The sequence below is a fragment of the Dipodomys ordii genome, unplaced genomic scaffold (genome assembly GCF_000151885.1).
Source record: "Dipodomys ordii isolate 6190 unplaced genomic scaffold, Dord_2.0 Scaffold65, whole genome shotgun sequence".
Lineage (NCBI taxonomy): Eukaryota > Metazoa > Chordata > Mammalia > Rodentia > Heteromyidae > Dipodomys > Dipodomys ordii.
In genome coordinates, this window is record NW_012267281.1 from 5,598,861 (window position 1) to 5,617,496 (window position 18,636).

Sequence of the window (18,636 nt, forward strand, 5' to 3'; positions counted from 1 at the left end):
CGGCTTTTTTCTTTTTGCTTATGTGGTGCTGAGGAATCGAACCCAGGGCCTCAGGCATGCAAGGCAAGCGCTCTACCACTGAGCCATCTTCCCAGCCCCTGAAAATTTTAAATAATAGGCTAAACTCAAAAGCCTGCTCAAAATGGAAAAAAAAAAAAATCAAGTCATGTTAACATGAAATTTTATATAGCTAAAACTTGTTGTCTACAAAGTAGCTCTCAACCTTTCTTAAGTTGTAACATATAAACAAGAGTCACACACAATGCATATGTTTATGAGTTACTCATAGATTTAAAAAAGTTACAAGCTATTCTGGGCTTGTAAGATTTAAGTCATACTCAAAACAATATGAATATCACATAAATCTTGTTAAATTCACTCAAAATTATTGTGTGTGTGTGTGTGTGTGTGTGTGTGTGTGTGTATGTGTGTGGTCATGGGGCCTGAACTCTGGGCCTGGGCTGTCCCTCAGCTCTTCAGCTCCAGGCAAGCGCTCTACCACTTGAGCTCAAGGCCACTTCCCCAAAATTATGTTAAGGATACAAAACTATTAAAGATCTTTGCAAGCTTACTAACTTTAAGAGGTTAGCATTAGTTACAAAGTCCTTATCACATACTTAGAAGCTCCAACACACGGATTGCCGCCTCATGTCACAGGACCAGTGCTAATAAAAGCCTTTTTTGAATGTTCCCTCTAAATATCATTGTCTACAATCATATCCTACACTGACCATAGTATCATCCAAAGAGGGGAGGGAAATTTTTAAGGGCTATGATTAAGTTCATCAAGATAATTTAATCTTAATCTTTAGCTATTTCAATGTTATCATAGTATAGTTTCTTTTCCTTTTTGTTTTACGCTACCCAGATATATATTTGTGGCAATACCAACTTACATAAAGTCCTGATTCTGTTACTAGCATCAGGAGATTGATGGTTTTCTTTTTGTTAAAAAAAAAAAAAAGGTTAATATCCAATGTTGATTGTGAATTTTATGAGATCATTCATGCCAAAATATTTTGTAAACCACAGTGCGATACACATGTATACAGTAGTAGCATTATATCAAATTATTCACCTCAACATAAAAAAATTTGAACTCTAAAACACATATGAAAACACTTCCACTCGAAAAAAAGACCACTAATTTTAAAACTCTCATTTCTCTAAAAGCTTTTCAGTAGCTCTCCTCGTCTACTGAAGTAATATTTCCCATCTATAACAATTAAGGTGATTTGCCAGGCAATGCCAGACTTTGTGCTAGGTTCTTTATGTATGTTGTTTCTAATTTTTACAACAACCCTGCAGGGCGGATGTCATTCTCTTCATTTTCCAGATGAGAAACTTTTGAGCTACTTCCAAATTTTGCTATCATAAAAAAACCTTACAATGAACATTTTTTTTCAAGTATATCTTTGCAGGTGAGATTCTTTATGAGTGGACTTGCCAAATCAAGCAATATTATATGAATTCAATATGAATTCAATCCAATATTTATATGAATGTTTTGTAAGTATTGTAATTTTCATAAATTCAAATTTTACGTAAGAGAGTAGAAGAAGGGAGAGGGAGCTGAAACAATTTAAATTTCCCAAAATCAGCTCTCTATAACTTTGCCTATACTTGGTTATCATAGCTATTTACAATTATTTTAGTTAATCCAATGGATTTTTTCAAATCATGTCATTGTGGAATAGTTACATTCCTTGTTTCATTAAAAAGTCTTGTGAGAAAAGGAGACAGAAAGAATACAACTTCCAAGCCTCCACTATTCTCCATATTCCCCTTCTACAGCTTCAGTGCTGAGATTCCTGATGAGTACGCACTGTCTATATACATGTATATCTTTTAAATAAAGTCCCAAATATAGTATACAAGTTCTTAGACCCAACATATCAATGTACTATAAGGCTAGTCACTGTAATTTAATGCTATGTCGAACTAAAATGATAGTACAATAATAATGTTGATTATATACAGATATAATCAATGAAATTATATATTACGTAATTATACCTCTAAACAGAGAACTAAAAAGAGTATGAAGTATCTTTACACTAACAATCGCTTTTCTGCAAGAGTGAATAGTTTTAGTTTTCAAAGCCTTTCTGAAAACTTTACTGCTCAGAATTTAAAAAAAAAAAAAAAGCCTAAAGGGAAAATACAGAATAGAAAACCAGGTACTGGTGGCTCACACTCAGGGGGCTGAGATCTGAGGATCACCGTTTGAAGCTAGCTCAGGCAGGAAAGTCCATGAGCTCTCTAGTCAGCCATGCATGTCTCCCTTAGAGATGAACAACAAGTATACACACAAACAGAGAGTCAGGGGAACACACAAGGATGGAGACCCGCAGGGAGCCCTCCCCCACCCCGCCCCGGGCCCTGCCCCCGGCTGCGGGGACGGTAGCATCCAGACGCACAGCGCCCACAGCGCCCGCCCGCCCAGACAGCCGTGTGGCAGCGCCACGTCCAGGCCCCGAGCTCTCCCACAGCGCGGCCTCGGTCCACAACCACCGCCAGGATCGGGGAGTACGCCGCCAGGGACCCCACCCACGCGAATCCAGCGCTGATGGGACCCACAGACCCCTCCCGCCCGCCCAAGAAGGGGCACCGCACTTGAAGAGGCCAGCCAGAGAGGCCAGAGCCCTGCCTCAGGCCCTCCCACCCCACCTGCTGGCTGCCCGCAGGAGGCCACCAGGACTCCCCCTAGAAGGGTGCTAGGGCCCTGCATCCCCCACAGCTCCGGCTGTCAGCAGGGAAACCAGTTTGAAACAGCACAAACTCCTGCGCACCCGCCGGATCTCACCTCTTCTGAAGCCCCATGCCCATCCCGAAGACCTGACTGTAGCCTTCCCAGCCCCTGCTGCAGACTGGACCACGCACTCGGCTGCTGGTGGAGAGCTAGCTGGCCTGGGGGCAAGCCAAGCATGCACACACAAGCCAGTGGCCAAGTGCCGGCCACCTAAGGGGTGAGAACCAACTAGTCCAAGTGTAGACAAACTCCTGCACAACCGTGGGAGCCCACCTCTTTCAAAGCGCATGCCCATCCTGGAGGTCTGAATCTAGCCTTCCCAGTTCCCGCTGCAGACCAGACCAAGCGCCCTCCAGCTGGCAGAGAACTCGCCCGAGGCAAGTCAAGGGTGTGCCCACAAGCACTTGTTGGCCCAAGGGCCAAGCATGAGCTAACTCACCTGGTGTGAGCTAGCTCAGGCCAAGCACGGGCTATACCACCTGTCAGGCACAAGCAGGCCAAGATCAGGCCACAGCCCTGACCATCCCAAATGTAAATCACAATGAAAGACAAGATTCGTGAACAATCAGGAAAACAAACCAAATCCAAAAGCCAACAACAATCCAAGGAAGGACCCCAGTGAGAGTGAAGAAGAGACTGATGACTAAAAGCCGTTATGGAAATGATGACAGGGCTGAGAATGTGGCTCAGTGGTAGCGCGCTTGCCTAGTATGGATGAAGCCCTGGGTTGGATTCCTCAGTACCACACAACCAGAAAAGGCCGGAAGTGGAACTGTAGTCTAAGTGGTAGAGTGCTAGCCTTGAGCAAAAGAAGCTCAGGGGCAGGCCGCCCCCCCCTGAGTTTTTGCCCCAGGACTGGCAAAAAAAAAAAAGGATTCATGATAGATTTGGCCAAAGAAATAAAAGAGGAAATGCAAAAACAATCTCAAGAGTATAAAGAAGAAATGACAAAGATGATCCAGGACTCCCAAAAATATATGGAGATAAAAATAGAAATGTTATCCCCCTCATTTAAAGACAAAATTCACACTGTAAGATATGATCTCAGAAGCATAAAAGGTTCAATTCCATATTGCAAACCACAGTGGAATGTCTACATAAATGAATAGGAGCTGAGGATAAAACAGAAAAGCTAGAATAAAAAGTCAAAGGTATATTAAAAAAAAAAAAAAAAAACACTCAGAACTTACCAAAGGGATATCCAAGAATTGGCAGACTCAAGCAACAAGAAATCAAATGTATGCCTAGTAGGGATCAATGAGGGGGAAGAATGCCATACTAAAAGCATAGGAAAATCTATCCAGTAAAATAATAACAGAGAACTTCCCCAATCTTAAGAGATAAAATCTCACCCACCTGACAGAAGGAAACAGAACCCCCAGTAGACAGGATCCAAGAAGAAACACTACTAGACACATGAGACTTAAAAAGCAGGGAACTGATTTTAAATGCTGAAAAATCAAAGAAGGAGCTGTATTACAATGGGGAAAAAAAAATCAGATTCTCCACACAAACTCAGAGCAAGGAGAGGCTGGAATGGTGTAATCCAAGCCCTGAAGACCAACAACTGCCAACCCAAACTGGTATACCCAACAAAGCTATCATTTATATTTGATGGTGAGGTAAGCCAAGATCAGAAAGACAAAAGGCACATATTCTCTCTGAGACACAGAAGTTAGATCTAACATGCACTAGGATATGACAAATTACACAGGATTCTAGATACTCACATACAGTGAGACCAAAAGAAGATAGTCTTAGGAGAGAATCTCAAAGGTACAATACCCAAGAGCCTCTTCATATGTATATAATATATACACTGAAACTCCTAAGATAAGAAAACAAAGGAGTTTTTTGTTTTTTTCTGTTTCTGATGATTCTGTATTCTTTACCTTAGATATGGTGTATACACATACTTATCTGTGAGGGGGGGCACAGAATACGAGGAAAAAGCGTGAAAACATGCATCAGTGGAGTACACTGGACATTGATGAAAATGAATAACTCGTGGGTAGAGCTGGAAGGCAGGTAATGGGAACAGACAACACGGTATGAAAGCAATGTACTCGTTACCTGACTAATGTAATTGTAGCCCCTCTGTATATCATCTCTATAATAGTAATTTGTTTTAAAAAACTTAAGCTTAATAGGTAATATTAACATGAACATTTAAGTGAGTATAAACAGTATATTCAAACCATTTTTATGATAAGTTCAGTCAAAATTCTAAGAAAAAATTTTAAGAGAGTGTATATACACACAAAAACTTGGAATATGCATTATAATCCAACTTGCATCCTTCCACCTAAGCTTTTCACTCCAGACACCTTTTTACATCTTTGTTTGAAATCATAAAGTTGGCCAAAATATATGAAAGCTAAAAGTCTATGATTATGTTAACTTTATAGATTTTAATCATTTAGAAAATGATTATATTTACAAATAACTTTGAATCCACAGAATAAAATACAAGGTACCAAAAAGAAAAAAAATTTAACAGTAGAATAAGAAAGACAAAAAAAAAAGCAACTTCTGAAACAAAAAAGACAACATCTTGTATAACTGATATAAGCACCACAACATTCACAAATATAAAATATCATTTTTAGTACCTAAGTTCTAAAGCTTTAGTATTTTCCTTTTTTAATATATATTTTTATTGTAAAGATACTGTACAGAAGGGTTACAGTTACACGAGTAAGGTAATGAGTACATTTCCTATCGAGCATTGTTACCTCCTCCTTTGTTTTTTCCTTATCATTTCTTCCCTCCCCACCTCCTCAACTTCTCCCTCCCCCCAACCCTAAAGTTGTAAAGTTCATTTAGTATTTTCTTAAACTTAGTTTAAATACACTTTAAAATCAGTTCAATAGCAATACAGGCTACTTTTGCCAAAATAGAAGCAGTAAAATTTTATCTTACAAATTTATAACAAAAGGAGAAAAGTAGAATCTTACTTCCAACTTCATTTTCCATAATCATAATTAAATCACTATCACCATACAATGTTACATGTATATTTAAAAATCTCAAGTTTTGCTAGGCACTGGTAGCTCATGCCTGTAATCCTAGCTACTCAGAAGGCTGAGATGTGAGGATCACAGTTCAAAGCCAACCCGAGCAGGAAAGTCCATGAGACTCTTATCTCCAACTAACCACCAGAAAACTGGAAGTGGTGCTGTAGCTCAAGTGGTAGAGCACTAGCCTTGAGCTGAAGAGCTGAGGAACAGCGACTAGGCCCAGAGTTCAAGTCCCATGACTGACCAAAAAAGAAAAAAAAAAAACCAAAACCAACTCAGGTTTATGATTTTTAAAGACCATGCAATATATAATAAGCTAGGTATAATGGTAATTAACTTTTCCATTTTTTATAATTATTCTAAGTATTATTTTAAAACTTTATAACCCTCCCATTTTTATAATTACTCTTTAAGTAATTATAAACAACTTCACTTTTCATATAATTGGTTACAATTCTTTATTTGTCACTATTCATATTTTTAAAAACTCACTGCAAGATAGGAGCCAGTAGCTCATCCTATAAACCTAGCTACTCAGCAAGCTGAAATCTGAAGATCACAGTTCAAACCCAGCCTAGGCAGAAAATTCCATGAGATTCTTATCACCAATAAACTACAAAAAAAAGAAGAAGATGATGATAACTACTATGACGAACTTTACAACTTTGGTGGGGGGGCGGGGAGAATTGGGTGGGGGAGGCAGGGGGAGGATGGGAAGGGATGAGAAGGGGAAACAAAGGAGGAGGCTACAATGCTTGATAAGAAAAGTACTCATTATCTTGCCCATGTAATTGTAACCCCTCTGTACAGTATTTTCACAATAAAAAAAAAAAGTAGAGCTCTGGCTTAAGGGGTAGAATGCTAAGCTCAGGGGTAGCACCCAAGCCATGAGTTTAAGCACCAGGACCTGCACGAGAGAGAGAGAGAGAGAGAGAGAGAGAGAGAGAGAAAGAGAGGGAGGGAGGGAGGGAGAGAGAGAGGAAAGAAAGAAAGAAGGAAGGAAGGAAGGAAGGAGAGAGAGAGAGGAAAGAAAGAAAGAAGGAAGGAAGGAAGGAAGGAAGGAAGGAAGGAAGGAAGGAAGGAAGGAAGGAAGGAAAGAAAGAAAGAAAGACAGAAAGAAAGAAAGAGAGCCGGGCGCTGGTGGCTCACGCCTGTAATCCTAGCTACTCAGGAGGCTGAGATCTGAGGATCGCGGTTCAAAGCCAGCCTGGGCAGGAGAGACCGTGAGACTCCTATCTCCAATAAACCACCAGAAAACCGAAAGTGGCGCTGTAGCTCAAGTGGTAGAGCGCTCGCCTTGAGCTGAAGAGCTGCTGAGGGACAGCACCCAGGCCCAGAGTTCAAGCCCCACGACCGACAAAAAAAAAAAAAGAAAGGAAGGAAGGAAAGAAAGAAAGAAAAGAAAGAAAGAAAGAAGGAAGAAAGAGAAAAAGAAATTACCTTACTGTACTGCTTTCTAGAATTAGTTAATAGTTTCTACTTTGTTCTAAACTTACCAAACGTTTGGCAAAATCTTTGTTTTCTGAAAGGAATCCATAACCTGGATGCACCTTAAAAATCCAAACAAAATATTTTAATTTTATATTGCAAAATCTATATAAAATATGTACAGTACAGTATTTTGTTAAGTGGTTGAGTCCTTAAATAAGATTCCTTCTCTCTCTTACTGATCAGCTCTAACTTCCATACCTGGGTACAAATCAAATTGCTCCTTTTTTTCTAGCTATAATCAGCACCATACTTGATTTGTCTACACTATTCAACACAAAACTCCCCACTGCTACTTTTTTTGAGGAAAATTCTAACCAACAAGTTTGGATAATTTCACAGTAGCTGGTAGGTCAAAGAATTACACTACAAAAACCTTTGGCAAGATGAATGAATAATTCTGAATTCCCATATTTTTACTACAGTACCAGAAACTGCTATTTCCCAAAACTCACCTAATAGCCTAAGATACTCAGCCAACATAGAAGCCTTTTCTGTCAAACTAAACTAGAATGGAGGTTTGAATTTGGGTTTACTCTTACTTTGTAGTCCTAATTTTTCTTCTTCTATTATCCATTTTTCCCCTTTTCACAAATTTAATCATTCATAACTATTATGTTATCTGCCCACTACAAGCCACATTACTATAATCTAAATTCTGCCATTCTGTTCTGATCAAGTAATTTTTGACTGTACAACAAAAGCAAGACATAAATTTAGCTACTCTAATATCTATCAGTATTAAACACATTTCTATTAAAACAAGTCTGTTAAAAGGGAAGTCAAATTTCTTAAGAAGCCAATACCATAACTTAGGAATAGCTACATAACTATATATACATATTACAGAAAAATTTTAAATACTGCACCATAGGAAGAATTTTATTCCACCAATTTTATTTTATAAACACATTCAACTAGAAATGGCATTCTAACAAGCTACAATTAAAAGGTTATAAGATTTTCATTCCCACTAACTATGCTAATAAACTGTAAACATCTATGAATTTATAAATTCAGAGTTTTATTTAAACACATAACTAAAAAACATTCTTTCAAAAGAAATGTCAATTCTAATAGAAACATTCAGGCTAATTGCCAATGTTGTCTACTTCCATCCAATTGTACAGATAATGCCACATAGTTTTCAACAGTCTATGTAATTAGTTCTCTGATATTAAAATTAAAAAAAGAACTATTCCTGATGTCAGAAACAGTTTTCTCCTAGGTGTGTCTACTGCATTCAAGTCAGATTAGAGGTGGGGAAAATTTTTGATTTATCAATGTAAGGTATGGGCATTTTATTGATACTAACAAAGTAAAATAATTAGCAAATATACTGCTTTTATTTCTTCCAATGTACCTATGTGTACATAATTTTTAAATGATTAAAACGGAATTTAAACAGGGTTTCTTGGATCCTGTTTATAACACAGAATTGTTTTCTTCTTAATTCTCTTATTACACTGAAAGAGTTAATACTCAAAACTAATTGGGACTTCTTTTTTCCTAGCAAATTTGGAAATGAACTGAAACTGCTCCCTGGTGTGAAAGCTGAATCCAGCAGCCACCTGCAGGATCAGCGACCAAGACTGCCAGATGCTACAAAGCCTTTGATTTCCAGTAGCGAATTCAGCCACATTTAACTCATGTGACATGAACTAACTGCAACAGCATTTTCAATCATTCTTTCTTATTTTTTTTAATACAAACTCTAGCTTTCTGCTCACTACATATGAAACAGCTGCAGTAGATAGGTTCATTCAGACTCACAGCTTGGGCCCTGGTTTTCTTAATGGCTTCCATGATGGCATCCATGTTGAGGTAGCTTTTACTGGTGGGAGCTGGGCCAACACAGACGGCCTCATCGGCCATTTTCACATGAACCTGAAGACACAAATTCCCGTATTAACAGATGCTCTCAGCAAAAAAGAATTGTGATCATCCACAAATACATACAAAACGGCAAATCTGATTATTTCACATACCATCATAGTCATATTTTTTTGAATATGCATTTAAAAAAACAATGCAAAAAAGGCACAGGAACTGGATTACCAATGATTTCATTTATTACAAGCATAATCCATTGTCTAACCAAATGATTTCCATAATACCCTCCACCCATTTAGTAAAATCACAGCAAACAACTTCATCTCTTATTTTGTTCATCTATAAAGCTGATATCAAATACTACCGTGTTACATGTATCCAGGGTAGCCCAATATTTTAATAAGAAGCACTCATGCCCAGTTCTAAGCAAGCTCCCCAGGAAGTTGGGATAATTAGGGACTGAATGGAGGGATGCAGTGAGTGTCCCTGCACAGCATCAGGTCAGCACCAGGCACAAATTAAAGCCTAGGACCAAAGAGTTCAATATCACAACACATGAACCAGAAAATCTTGAGAACCATTTAAATACTCTCACATTCACGCTTTGTCCATTTTGCATTTATTTCTAAAAGAACTGATATGTGTATTAAGTCCTAAACCTATTCAGCATTCAGTAATGTATACTCCATTTTTCAGACTACTCACTTGACAACATTTTAAATCTATTTATTTTTGCTTAACAGAGTATAGGGAGTCATCCAATATTGAGAATAAAGTTTTTTAATTCTAAAATCAATCTATTCTTCTAAAATGAAGGGATTAGTATTATTTTTGAACTGGCTTTTCCTAAGTTTTCCACTTCAGTGAATTCACAATCCGATTGTAATTATTTTACAAAGCAGATATATAGGAGTAGAGTATAAACATATACCTGAACATGTATGACTTATCCCCTAACCAAAAGATTTAATTTTTTTAAGTATACTTGTTTCTAATTCACAGACTTGGAACTAATTTTGAAAAGCTATTTTGTTTAAATGAGACCTAAAAGAAAAAGAAAAGAAATGTAGTCTTTAGAAAGCTCAGAATTTTTCATCAATTCCAAAAATATTTTCTAATTAAACACATTGTGCATTGAAAGCTAAAAAATACTTACCCAAGGAGTTTACAGATCAATTACCTCAATATAAAATGCTTCAATATATACACTCTAATTCATTTAGTAACATCAATTGCAAAGAAAGGCAGCCATGCTTACAAAAGGCTTTTAAATATTTGTGTTCAAAAGAAGGCTCTCTCTTCCACTTCTCTTTGCCTGGCTTATTCCCAACCTTAAGTTCTCCCTGCCTGCAGACCAGAATGGCCTCCTCTACTATCCTCTGTCCATTTCATATCCCATTATTAGCAAATTTGGTTAGTCATTATGGCTGTGGATTTTAGTTTGTTTTCTATACAGGAGAAACTGAATATTTAATGATCCTTTATAAAGAATGTGTTAGCCAAGTAAGTAAGGATAGTTATTATTCAAAGTCAAGGTGAGGGCAGGGCCCAAGCTATAGAACACCTGCCACACAGGGCCCTGAGTTCAAACTCTTATACTAACAAAAAGGGAGAGGATAATGAAACAAAATAAAGTTAAATACATAGTTATTTTATATAACTTAATTGTCTTACATAGTGCCTTTTAATTGCATGCTACCCAACAATCTCCTGTTACATGCTTTGTGAATGATTTTCCTTATGATTTATTTATTCCACCAAATCATAAGATTCTAAAAGCCAGAAACTATGTTTTAATTTTTTTCAATCTCCTTACTACAGTGTTATATGCTAAAAGCTTATTATTTACATGACAATTTATTTAATAAATTGTAATCAATTAATTATGAAAAACTGTCTTTTGGGTGGCTACTAGTCTTTGAGGTAAAAACTCAACTATACCAAATGAAATCTTTTCAGTCTTCATTATGTATCTGCAACTGACAGCTGTATGGAAGATAAGAAATTAGCACTTACATATACACACTATGTATTTTGATGACCAAAATCTATCACAAACAAATCAAAGTAAAATAGAACATAAGGATCTTAACAATACTATAACTACAATCTTTTCAACACTTTTACATGGTTATCGCTTATCTAACTTTTCATTCTTTTGCTTAACTAGAAAAATGTTCTCATAGAGTAAACTAGGAATTATGCTGGGTACCAGTGGCTCATGCCTGTAATTCTAGCTACTCAAGAGGCTGAGGAACATAGTTCAAAACCAACCCATGCAGAAAAGTCTGTGAGACTCATTTTGTTTTTGTTGTTGTTGTTGGTCATGGGGCTTGAACTCTGGGCCTGGGCACCGTCCCTCAGCTCTTCAGCTCAAAGATAGTGCTTTAGCACTTGGGCCACAGTGCCATTTCCAGTTTTCTAGTGGTTTATTGGAGATAAAGAGTCTCACGGGCTTTCTTCCCACACTGGCTTTGAACCTCGATCCTCAGATCTCAGCCTCCTGGGTAGCTATGGTTACAGGCATGAGCCACCAGTACCCGGCTCTGTGAGACTCTTATCTCTAATAAACTACCAAAAAGCCAGAAGTAGAGCTGTAGCTCAAGTGGTAGTGCCTTGAGAAAAAAAAAAAAAGCTCAGGGACAGCACCCAGGACTCTAAGTTCAAGTCCCAGGACCATCACCCACAAACAAAACAACCGAGCCAGAACTGTATTCTCATAGGCAGAGTCCTTGTAGAAGAATCAAAGAAAAGTAAGGAAGAAAAGAGGGGCATCAGGCACCAAGTCTTTAGCAAACCCTCTGTAAAAGGCAGGTCTACACGTCTGGCAGATACCCAATCACAAAGAAAGGACTGTGATATACAGTAGTAAAGGAAGAAACAAAGGTAGGTATTGTGTGGTTTAGATAGGGACTACTGATAAGTGAATATAAAGGCCAGGAGAGGCAGAGCGATAACAGAGATATGATTTGGGTTTGTTCTGTTTCTATTATTAACTTAGAAGGGGAAAAAAAAACTAAAGAGATGCCTTTGAGAAGCTACATGAGGTTAAAAGTTTGAAACACCTGAGATATGGAATATTTCACAGTAAAAGGTTTCTGACAAGCAATAACAGGTATGCAGGACAGTAGGGCATATAATATATAAATATATAATATATAATATGTAAATATATAACATAATTATATATAAATATCTTTTATATATATATAAATATAATACCAGCTAGGTTTTAAAAGAAAAAAAGCAGGGTTGTAGGATCTGGAGCACCCTTTTTGGAATAGCAGGAGAATGCTAAGAATGGGTATAAATGCAGATCACTTTGTGGATTTAGGGAGATTAAAGGGTCTAAACCTTCAAAGTTTCTATTTAATCTATGAAGAGACAGGAAAGCCTCTGATAGAAGCAGAGAGGGGGATCACTGATGGTGGAAAAAAACTAAGTGCTGGAAAGATGCACTTGGAACAGGAAAGAATATACTGACTACAGAAATCTCAGAAGACTGCCAGGTACTGTGGATTCATAAATGATGAGCTGGGGCCAACTTGGTCTTACCTAAGTCCCAAATTCTTTTTGTAACTCTTTGGTGAGCACCAATGATCTAAGGTGGGTGTTACTTTTGTCCCTACCCCACCCAGCTAAATAGTGATGAAGTACTGAACAACACTTAAAACTTCCACACGTTAACATTTCTTGACAAGGATGCCTGCTCCATATTCTGGATACAGCCCCAATTCTTATGTGATCACTGTCTTGCATGAAAAGACCACTTAAGGGAGACATAACAGTACTTCAAAAGCAGAACTCTCAGAAAACCACAACTACTCCACTCCAAGAGGCTGCACACCAAAACATTTGGGATTCAAGTATAATCCAACATCCTTAAAGGCAAATGTCTCTCTAGATTTTTAATTTTTAACTTATGCAAGAGTGAGTGAACTTCCTGAGTAGCTAGGATTACAGGGGTGAGCCACCAGCACCCCCTAAAACCATGACTTTCATCCTTCCCCAGCAAAAGACAGAAAAGGGGGGAGGGAGACAAATAGTACCACCAAAGAAAAACTGTGTGAAGAGAATGGAAACAACACCAAAGAAAGCTGGGAATTTGGTCTGTTTTTAATTCTAAATAAAGCTAACAATTCTAGCAACCACATCTCTGACTATATTTCAGTCCTTCTCCAATAATCATTTATCAGGTAAAGATCGTAGTCTCTTCCTGGCATTATGGTTTAAATGTGAAATGTCCCTCACAGAGGTACCTGTGTTGGACTTAGACGTTTGAGCCTCACCATGCTTAGTGACGCTATTTTGGGACTTATCTGGCAGAAATAGGTCACTGCAGTGGCTCTTCTGGATATCATGTCCCCAGGTCCTCTCCTGACTGCTTCCTGACTGCTCTGTTCCACCAAGTCCTCCCCACCATGACAAACTGACCTCTAAATGCAATAAAAATACCTCCTTAGCCAGGTGCCAATGGTTCACCACTGTAATCCTTGCTACTAAAGAGGCTGAGATCTGAGGATTGAGATTCAAAGCCAGACTTAGCAGGAAAATTCCCAGGAATCTTATCTCCAATTACCCACCAAAAAGCCACAAGTGGAGCTGTAGTTCAAGCAACAGAGGACTATCCCTGAGCAAAAAAGCTGAGGGACAGTGCTCAAGTTTGTAGGTAGTTATTTGTTGCTGTTGTTGTTGTTATTTTGTTGTGTTGTTTACAGTCTGAAGGTTTCCATCCATGACCAACTGGCCATTGCTTTGGACCGGGGCAGCATAGTACATCATAGTGGGGAGCATGTGTTAGAGCGAACTGTTCACCCCATGGCCAAAACCAAAAGAAAGGAAGAGAAGGGCCTAGGGTCCCATCACCCCTCCCAAAGCTAAAGGAAAACTTAGGTCCTGCCTCTTAAAGTTTCCACCACCTGCCAACAGTGCAAGCCAGGAACTGTGTTGAACATCTGAGCCTCTGGGAAACATTCCAGATACAAACTGCAGCAGCATCTAAACTATACCTCCTACCTCAGCTACAAGTGTATACATGTAGTGTGGGTTGTTTCTTCTCAGGATTTAGGGACTAAAAGAGGACTCCTACCACTGCAGAGCATCAGGGGAAAGGATGATACATGCATAGCATTAGCCTTGTAAAAGACCCAAACTCAATATTTGAATAACAGACCCTGCTGATTATGTGTTACTTCTATACCACTGTAAGGTTAAGAAAAAAAAAAACTGTAAGCTAAACAATGAGAAGTCAGGAACCATCTGTATGTGAAACCTTCGAAACTTGGTGTCATTTTAAAACTGAACTCCAGTGTTCATACTCTCAGCATCCCAGCTGAACTACATCAGTGCAGCCTCGGGATCCATAACACTTAATTAGAATAGTTCACTGAGGGTACTTTGCCAGGTTTAATTATAAAGGCCCCTTTAGTAAATATCGAATATCCATTTAGGGAATACAGCAGACTTGGAAACTAATCTGAGTGATTCATAGAAAACTTGGAAGCAACTAAATATTTATTTACAAAATAAGACACTGAAAATACTTTTTGTAAGGTTATGTAAACTCGACACTCTCAACACAGACACACAAGGTCTCTACCCTTCTACTGGATACGCCACCCTGTAAAGTGTGTTCTGCAGTGTTTTACTGAGTAAGTGAAGATGGAAATCACTGATTGTTATCTGATACATCACCTGAGTTTAAGCCTCTCTCCCTTAATATAGACTCCAAATGAGATGAACAGTTCATGTAAATCTACCACCTTAGAGTTTTGTTTTGTTAGCTCCTATACCACCTTCCTGAAATACACCTAATAGACCTCTTTCCTTTGTTACTCCAACCTGGAAGATAACATTATGGAGAATTAGAAGAAAATAGCAGGAACAAGTAGCAAAGTAACATGCCCCAATTCAGATGGATAACTACAGTTAGGTTTCCAGAGCTAGGAAAACAATGCACTCTCAGTGGTCCTAGTATCCAGGCTAGACCTTGTAACCTAACCAAGTAATAAGTCAGATTCCAAGAATGTAACATTGTCATAATGATGCTTAAAAGTGAACACACACACACACACACACACACACACGTATTACCAAAAAAAGTGGCACAACTAGGCACAGGTGACTAATGCATGTAATCCCAGCTATTCAGGAGGCTGAGATTTGAGGATCTCAGTTCAAACTCACCCTTGTCAGAAAAGTCCTTAAGAATCTTATCTCCAATGAGCCAGCAAAAAGCCAGAAGTAGAACTGTAGCTCAACTGGTAGAGCACCACTTAATAACTTTCTTTTAAAAATATAAGTCAAGCAAGAATGCAAGACCCAGACTGGCACATACACACACACACATACACACACACACACACACACACACACACACACACACACACACACACACGAAAAGGAGCTACAAACCAACATTGTAAAACACATTAAGAAATCTAATGCATCAGGCACTGGTGGCTCACACCTAGAATCCTAGCTACTGTGGAGGCTGAGATCTAAGGATCACAGTTCAAAGCCAGCCCCGGCAGGAAAGCCTATGAGACTCTTATCTCCAATTAACTACCAAAACAAAACCTCAGTGGTTAGAAACCAGGCAATTTTATCATCTTACAATCTGGATAGCAAAAATCAGATGTGCGTCTTATAGCTCTGAAAGCAAGATAAAGACTATGCAGGGACCCATTTCTTACTTTTTTTCTCCATCATTTGACTCAGGTCTCCTTTCTTATATAACTACAGCTTCTTTCTCCTGTTTTCACTCATTCTCACCACTACCCTGACTCTCCTGTCTCCTTCTCAGAGACTTGATTTCATCAAGCTGTGTAGTATCCAAAATATTGTTCCCGTCTCAAAATTCTTAATCACATCTGCAAATCCTCGTGCAATATAAGGTAATATTCACAGGCAGGTCTCCGAGTTTAGAAACTGAACTTTTTAGGAGTCTTTTATTCACCTATCATGCTTTCCTTCCTCAGATAAAATAGAGTCAGAGACAGGTTGCTAGTACTGAGGCTTCCTCTAGATTAGAAAGTAATAATTAAAGAGATGTGACTAGGTTTCAAAATTACTTAAGATAATGAATGACTTGTTCATGAATTACAAATAAAATGAAAAAAGGGAAGAAGGAATAATTAGGAGTCTAGAATTAATTAAAACTACAGAAATGGAAGTGAAAAGAGAATAAGATCTTTCAGGAATAGGGTTTAGAAAACAGAAGAGCAAGAATGCAGGCAAGAGAGAGAAACAGAATGAATAAGCACCTACTATGAACCCTTGAATCACTGCCACATAAAAGATACAGAAAAGAGCCACAGAAGTAGAAAGGAAATCAGGAGATTAAGATATCACTGAAGCAAGGGATAAAATGAAGAAAGATAATCACCACTGTCAAACACTGCTGAGAAATTAAACACAAGATGGGGGAAAGTCCACTGGTTTCACATGAAGAAGTTACTAGTAATGGTAGAAATTGTTTTAGTGGAAAGAATTGGATATAATCAAGCCTTGGCTCAGCACCTTTGTACATGCTATCCTGCTTGCCTACTTTGTGGCTGACAGGCACTGGTGGCTCATCAGTCTCCACTTCTGAGTTTGTTTCATAAACCCAGAGCGAATTTCCTTGATTCCTATATTAATAAAGAAGAAGAATCCATCCCCCCAAGATTTTCTGTAAACAACTGGTTTGTTCCCTCATAACACCACAAACTTTGCAGTTATTTATATGTTTTCTTAGTCCCATATCTAGCTCTACTATTAGATTATAAGTGCCATGAAACAAAAAACACTCTTACTCTCTTTTCTACTTACAGTCCATACAGCACCTGGCTCCCAAAAGGCACTAACAAAAATCCAGCTTTCAAAATAATAAACTTCAAAGCAAGGCATCAGTGGCTCACACCTGTATACCTAGCTACTCAAGAGGCTGAGATCTGAGGCTCACAGTTCAAAGTCAACCCAGGCAGGAAAGCCCTTGAGATTCTTATCTCCAATTAACTAACAAAAAAGCCAGCAGTGGAGTTACATCTCTACTGGTAGAGCACTAGCCTGGAGCAAAAGAGTTCAGGGACAATACCCAGAGGTCTTGAGTTCTAGCCCCAGAACTGGTACAATAAACAAAAGCTTTTGTTTGAGAAGAAAGACATGTTCTCCTTTATGGAAAGCAGCATGAAACAAGGAAAAAAGAATACAACTTAAAAGCTAGATATTACAAAAGTTTTAGCACCCATTTTTTTTAATCTGTAAGTCCTAATTTCTTTGTTCTAAAATAATGATAATAGCCCCTTGCCTACTATCAGTGGCTTATGCCTGTAATCCTAAGTACTTGGGAGGCTGAGATCCTGAAAGTCATAGTTGGGAAGCCAGCCAAGGCAAAGAAGTCCATGAAACTCCATCTCCAAAATAACCAGCAAAAACCAGGGCCGGAGATGTGGCTCAAGTGGTAGAGCATCAGCTGCGCAACCAAGATTAGTAAGCTTGAGACCCTGAGACCATACTGTCAATAAAAATAAAAAGTCCAAGCCAGGCACTGGTGGCTCAAGCCTGTAATCCTAGCTACTCAGGAGGCTCAGATCTGAGGATCACAGTTCAAAGCCAGCCCAGGCAGGAACGTCCATGAGACTCTTATCTCCAACTAACCACCAGAAAACTGGAAGTGGCGTTGTGGCTCAAGTGGTAGAGCACTAGCCTTAAGATGAGGAGTTGAGGGACAGCGCCCAGGCCCAGAGTTCAAGCCCCATGACCGACAAAAAAAAAAAAGTCCACTTTCAAAAATACGTGCTTTGTTGATATACCATAAATACTCGATTAGTGATATTGTGATCATTCAATAAATGGTAAATACAATACTATTTAGAATATTCTCTCCCTCAAGAATCTTCATGATATTGTAATAGACCAGTTAAGTTGGCCTTATGAATATTGAACCATCAGAATAAAGTCAAGTTGTATTTTCAAGTATTTCATTACTTTTTCAGTAAGATACTATTTCCAATCCTTCATAAATACTTACAGAAATAAATAAAACCATAATTATATACCAGCAGGTACTAATAACATTGAAATTTGTTCCCTTTAAAACTATAATTTAAATATACCAAATGTGTTATGAAAAGGAGGGGAGGAGGGAGACAGGAAGGATATGAGAGAAGGAAGGAGGGAGGAAGGACTGAACCCAGAGCCTATCATGCACATTAGGCAAGTTACTACTGAGCTAAGACATTCTCCAACCCCCATCAGAAATTTTTTAAATAAATGAAACAAAAAACCTTCATATTTACTGTTTTGATCTTAAATTTTAATATCAGTAAAGGGACAAAATTCTTATTATTAGCAAAATCTTCAGAAGGTCTTAGGACATCCACTTCTGTTTTATAAAGGACAAAATCCACAAGCAACTTGAAGCACAGCAAATCAAAGAAGGACTTGATAAAAGAGACTACATCAAACTAAAACGTTTCTGCCCAGCAAAGGACAGAGCCAACAAGCTAAAAAGACAGCCCACAGAATGGGAGATTTTTGCCAGCTACACATCAGATAATG

At 38.4% G+C, this 18,636-nt stretch overlaps 1 protein-coding gene across 1 annotated transcript in view; it reads right to left on the reverse strand.

Annotated features, from left to right (window-relative positions):
• Nucleotides 1–18,636, reverse strand: part of Pcca (propionyl CoA carboxylase, alpha polypeptide) — a 301,142-nt gene that overhangs the window by 250,998 nt on the left and 31,508 nt on the right. Inside the window, 2 exon segments of the mRNA XM_013023003.1 lie at nt 7,269–7,322; nt 9,034–9,147. Coding sequence (XP_012878457.1) covers nt 7,269–7,322; nt 9,034–9,147 — 168 coding nt within the window.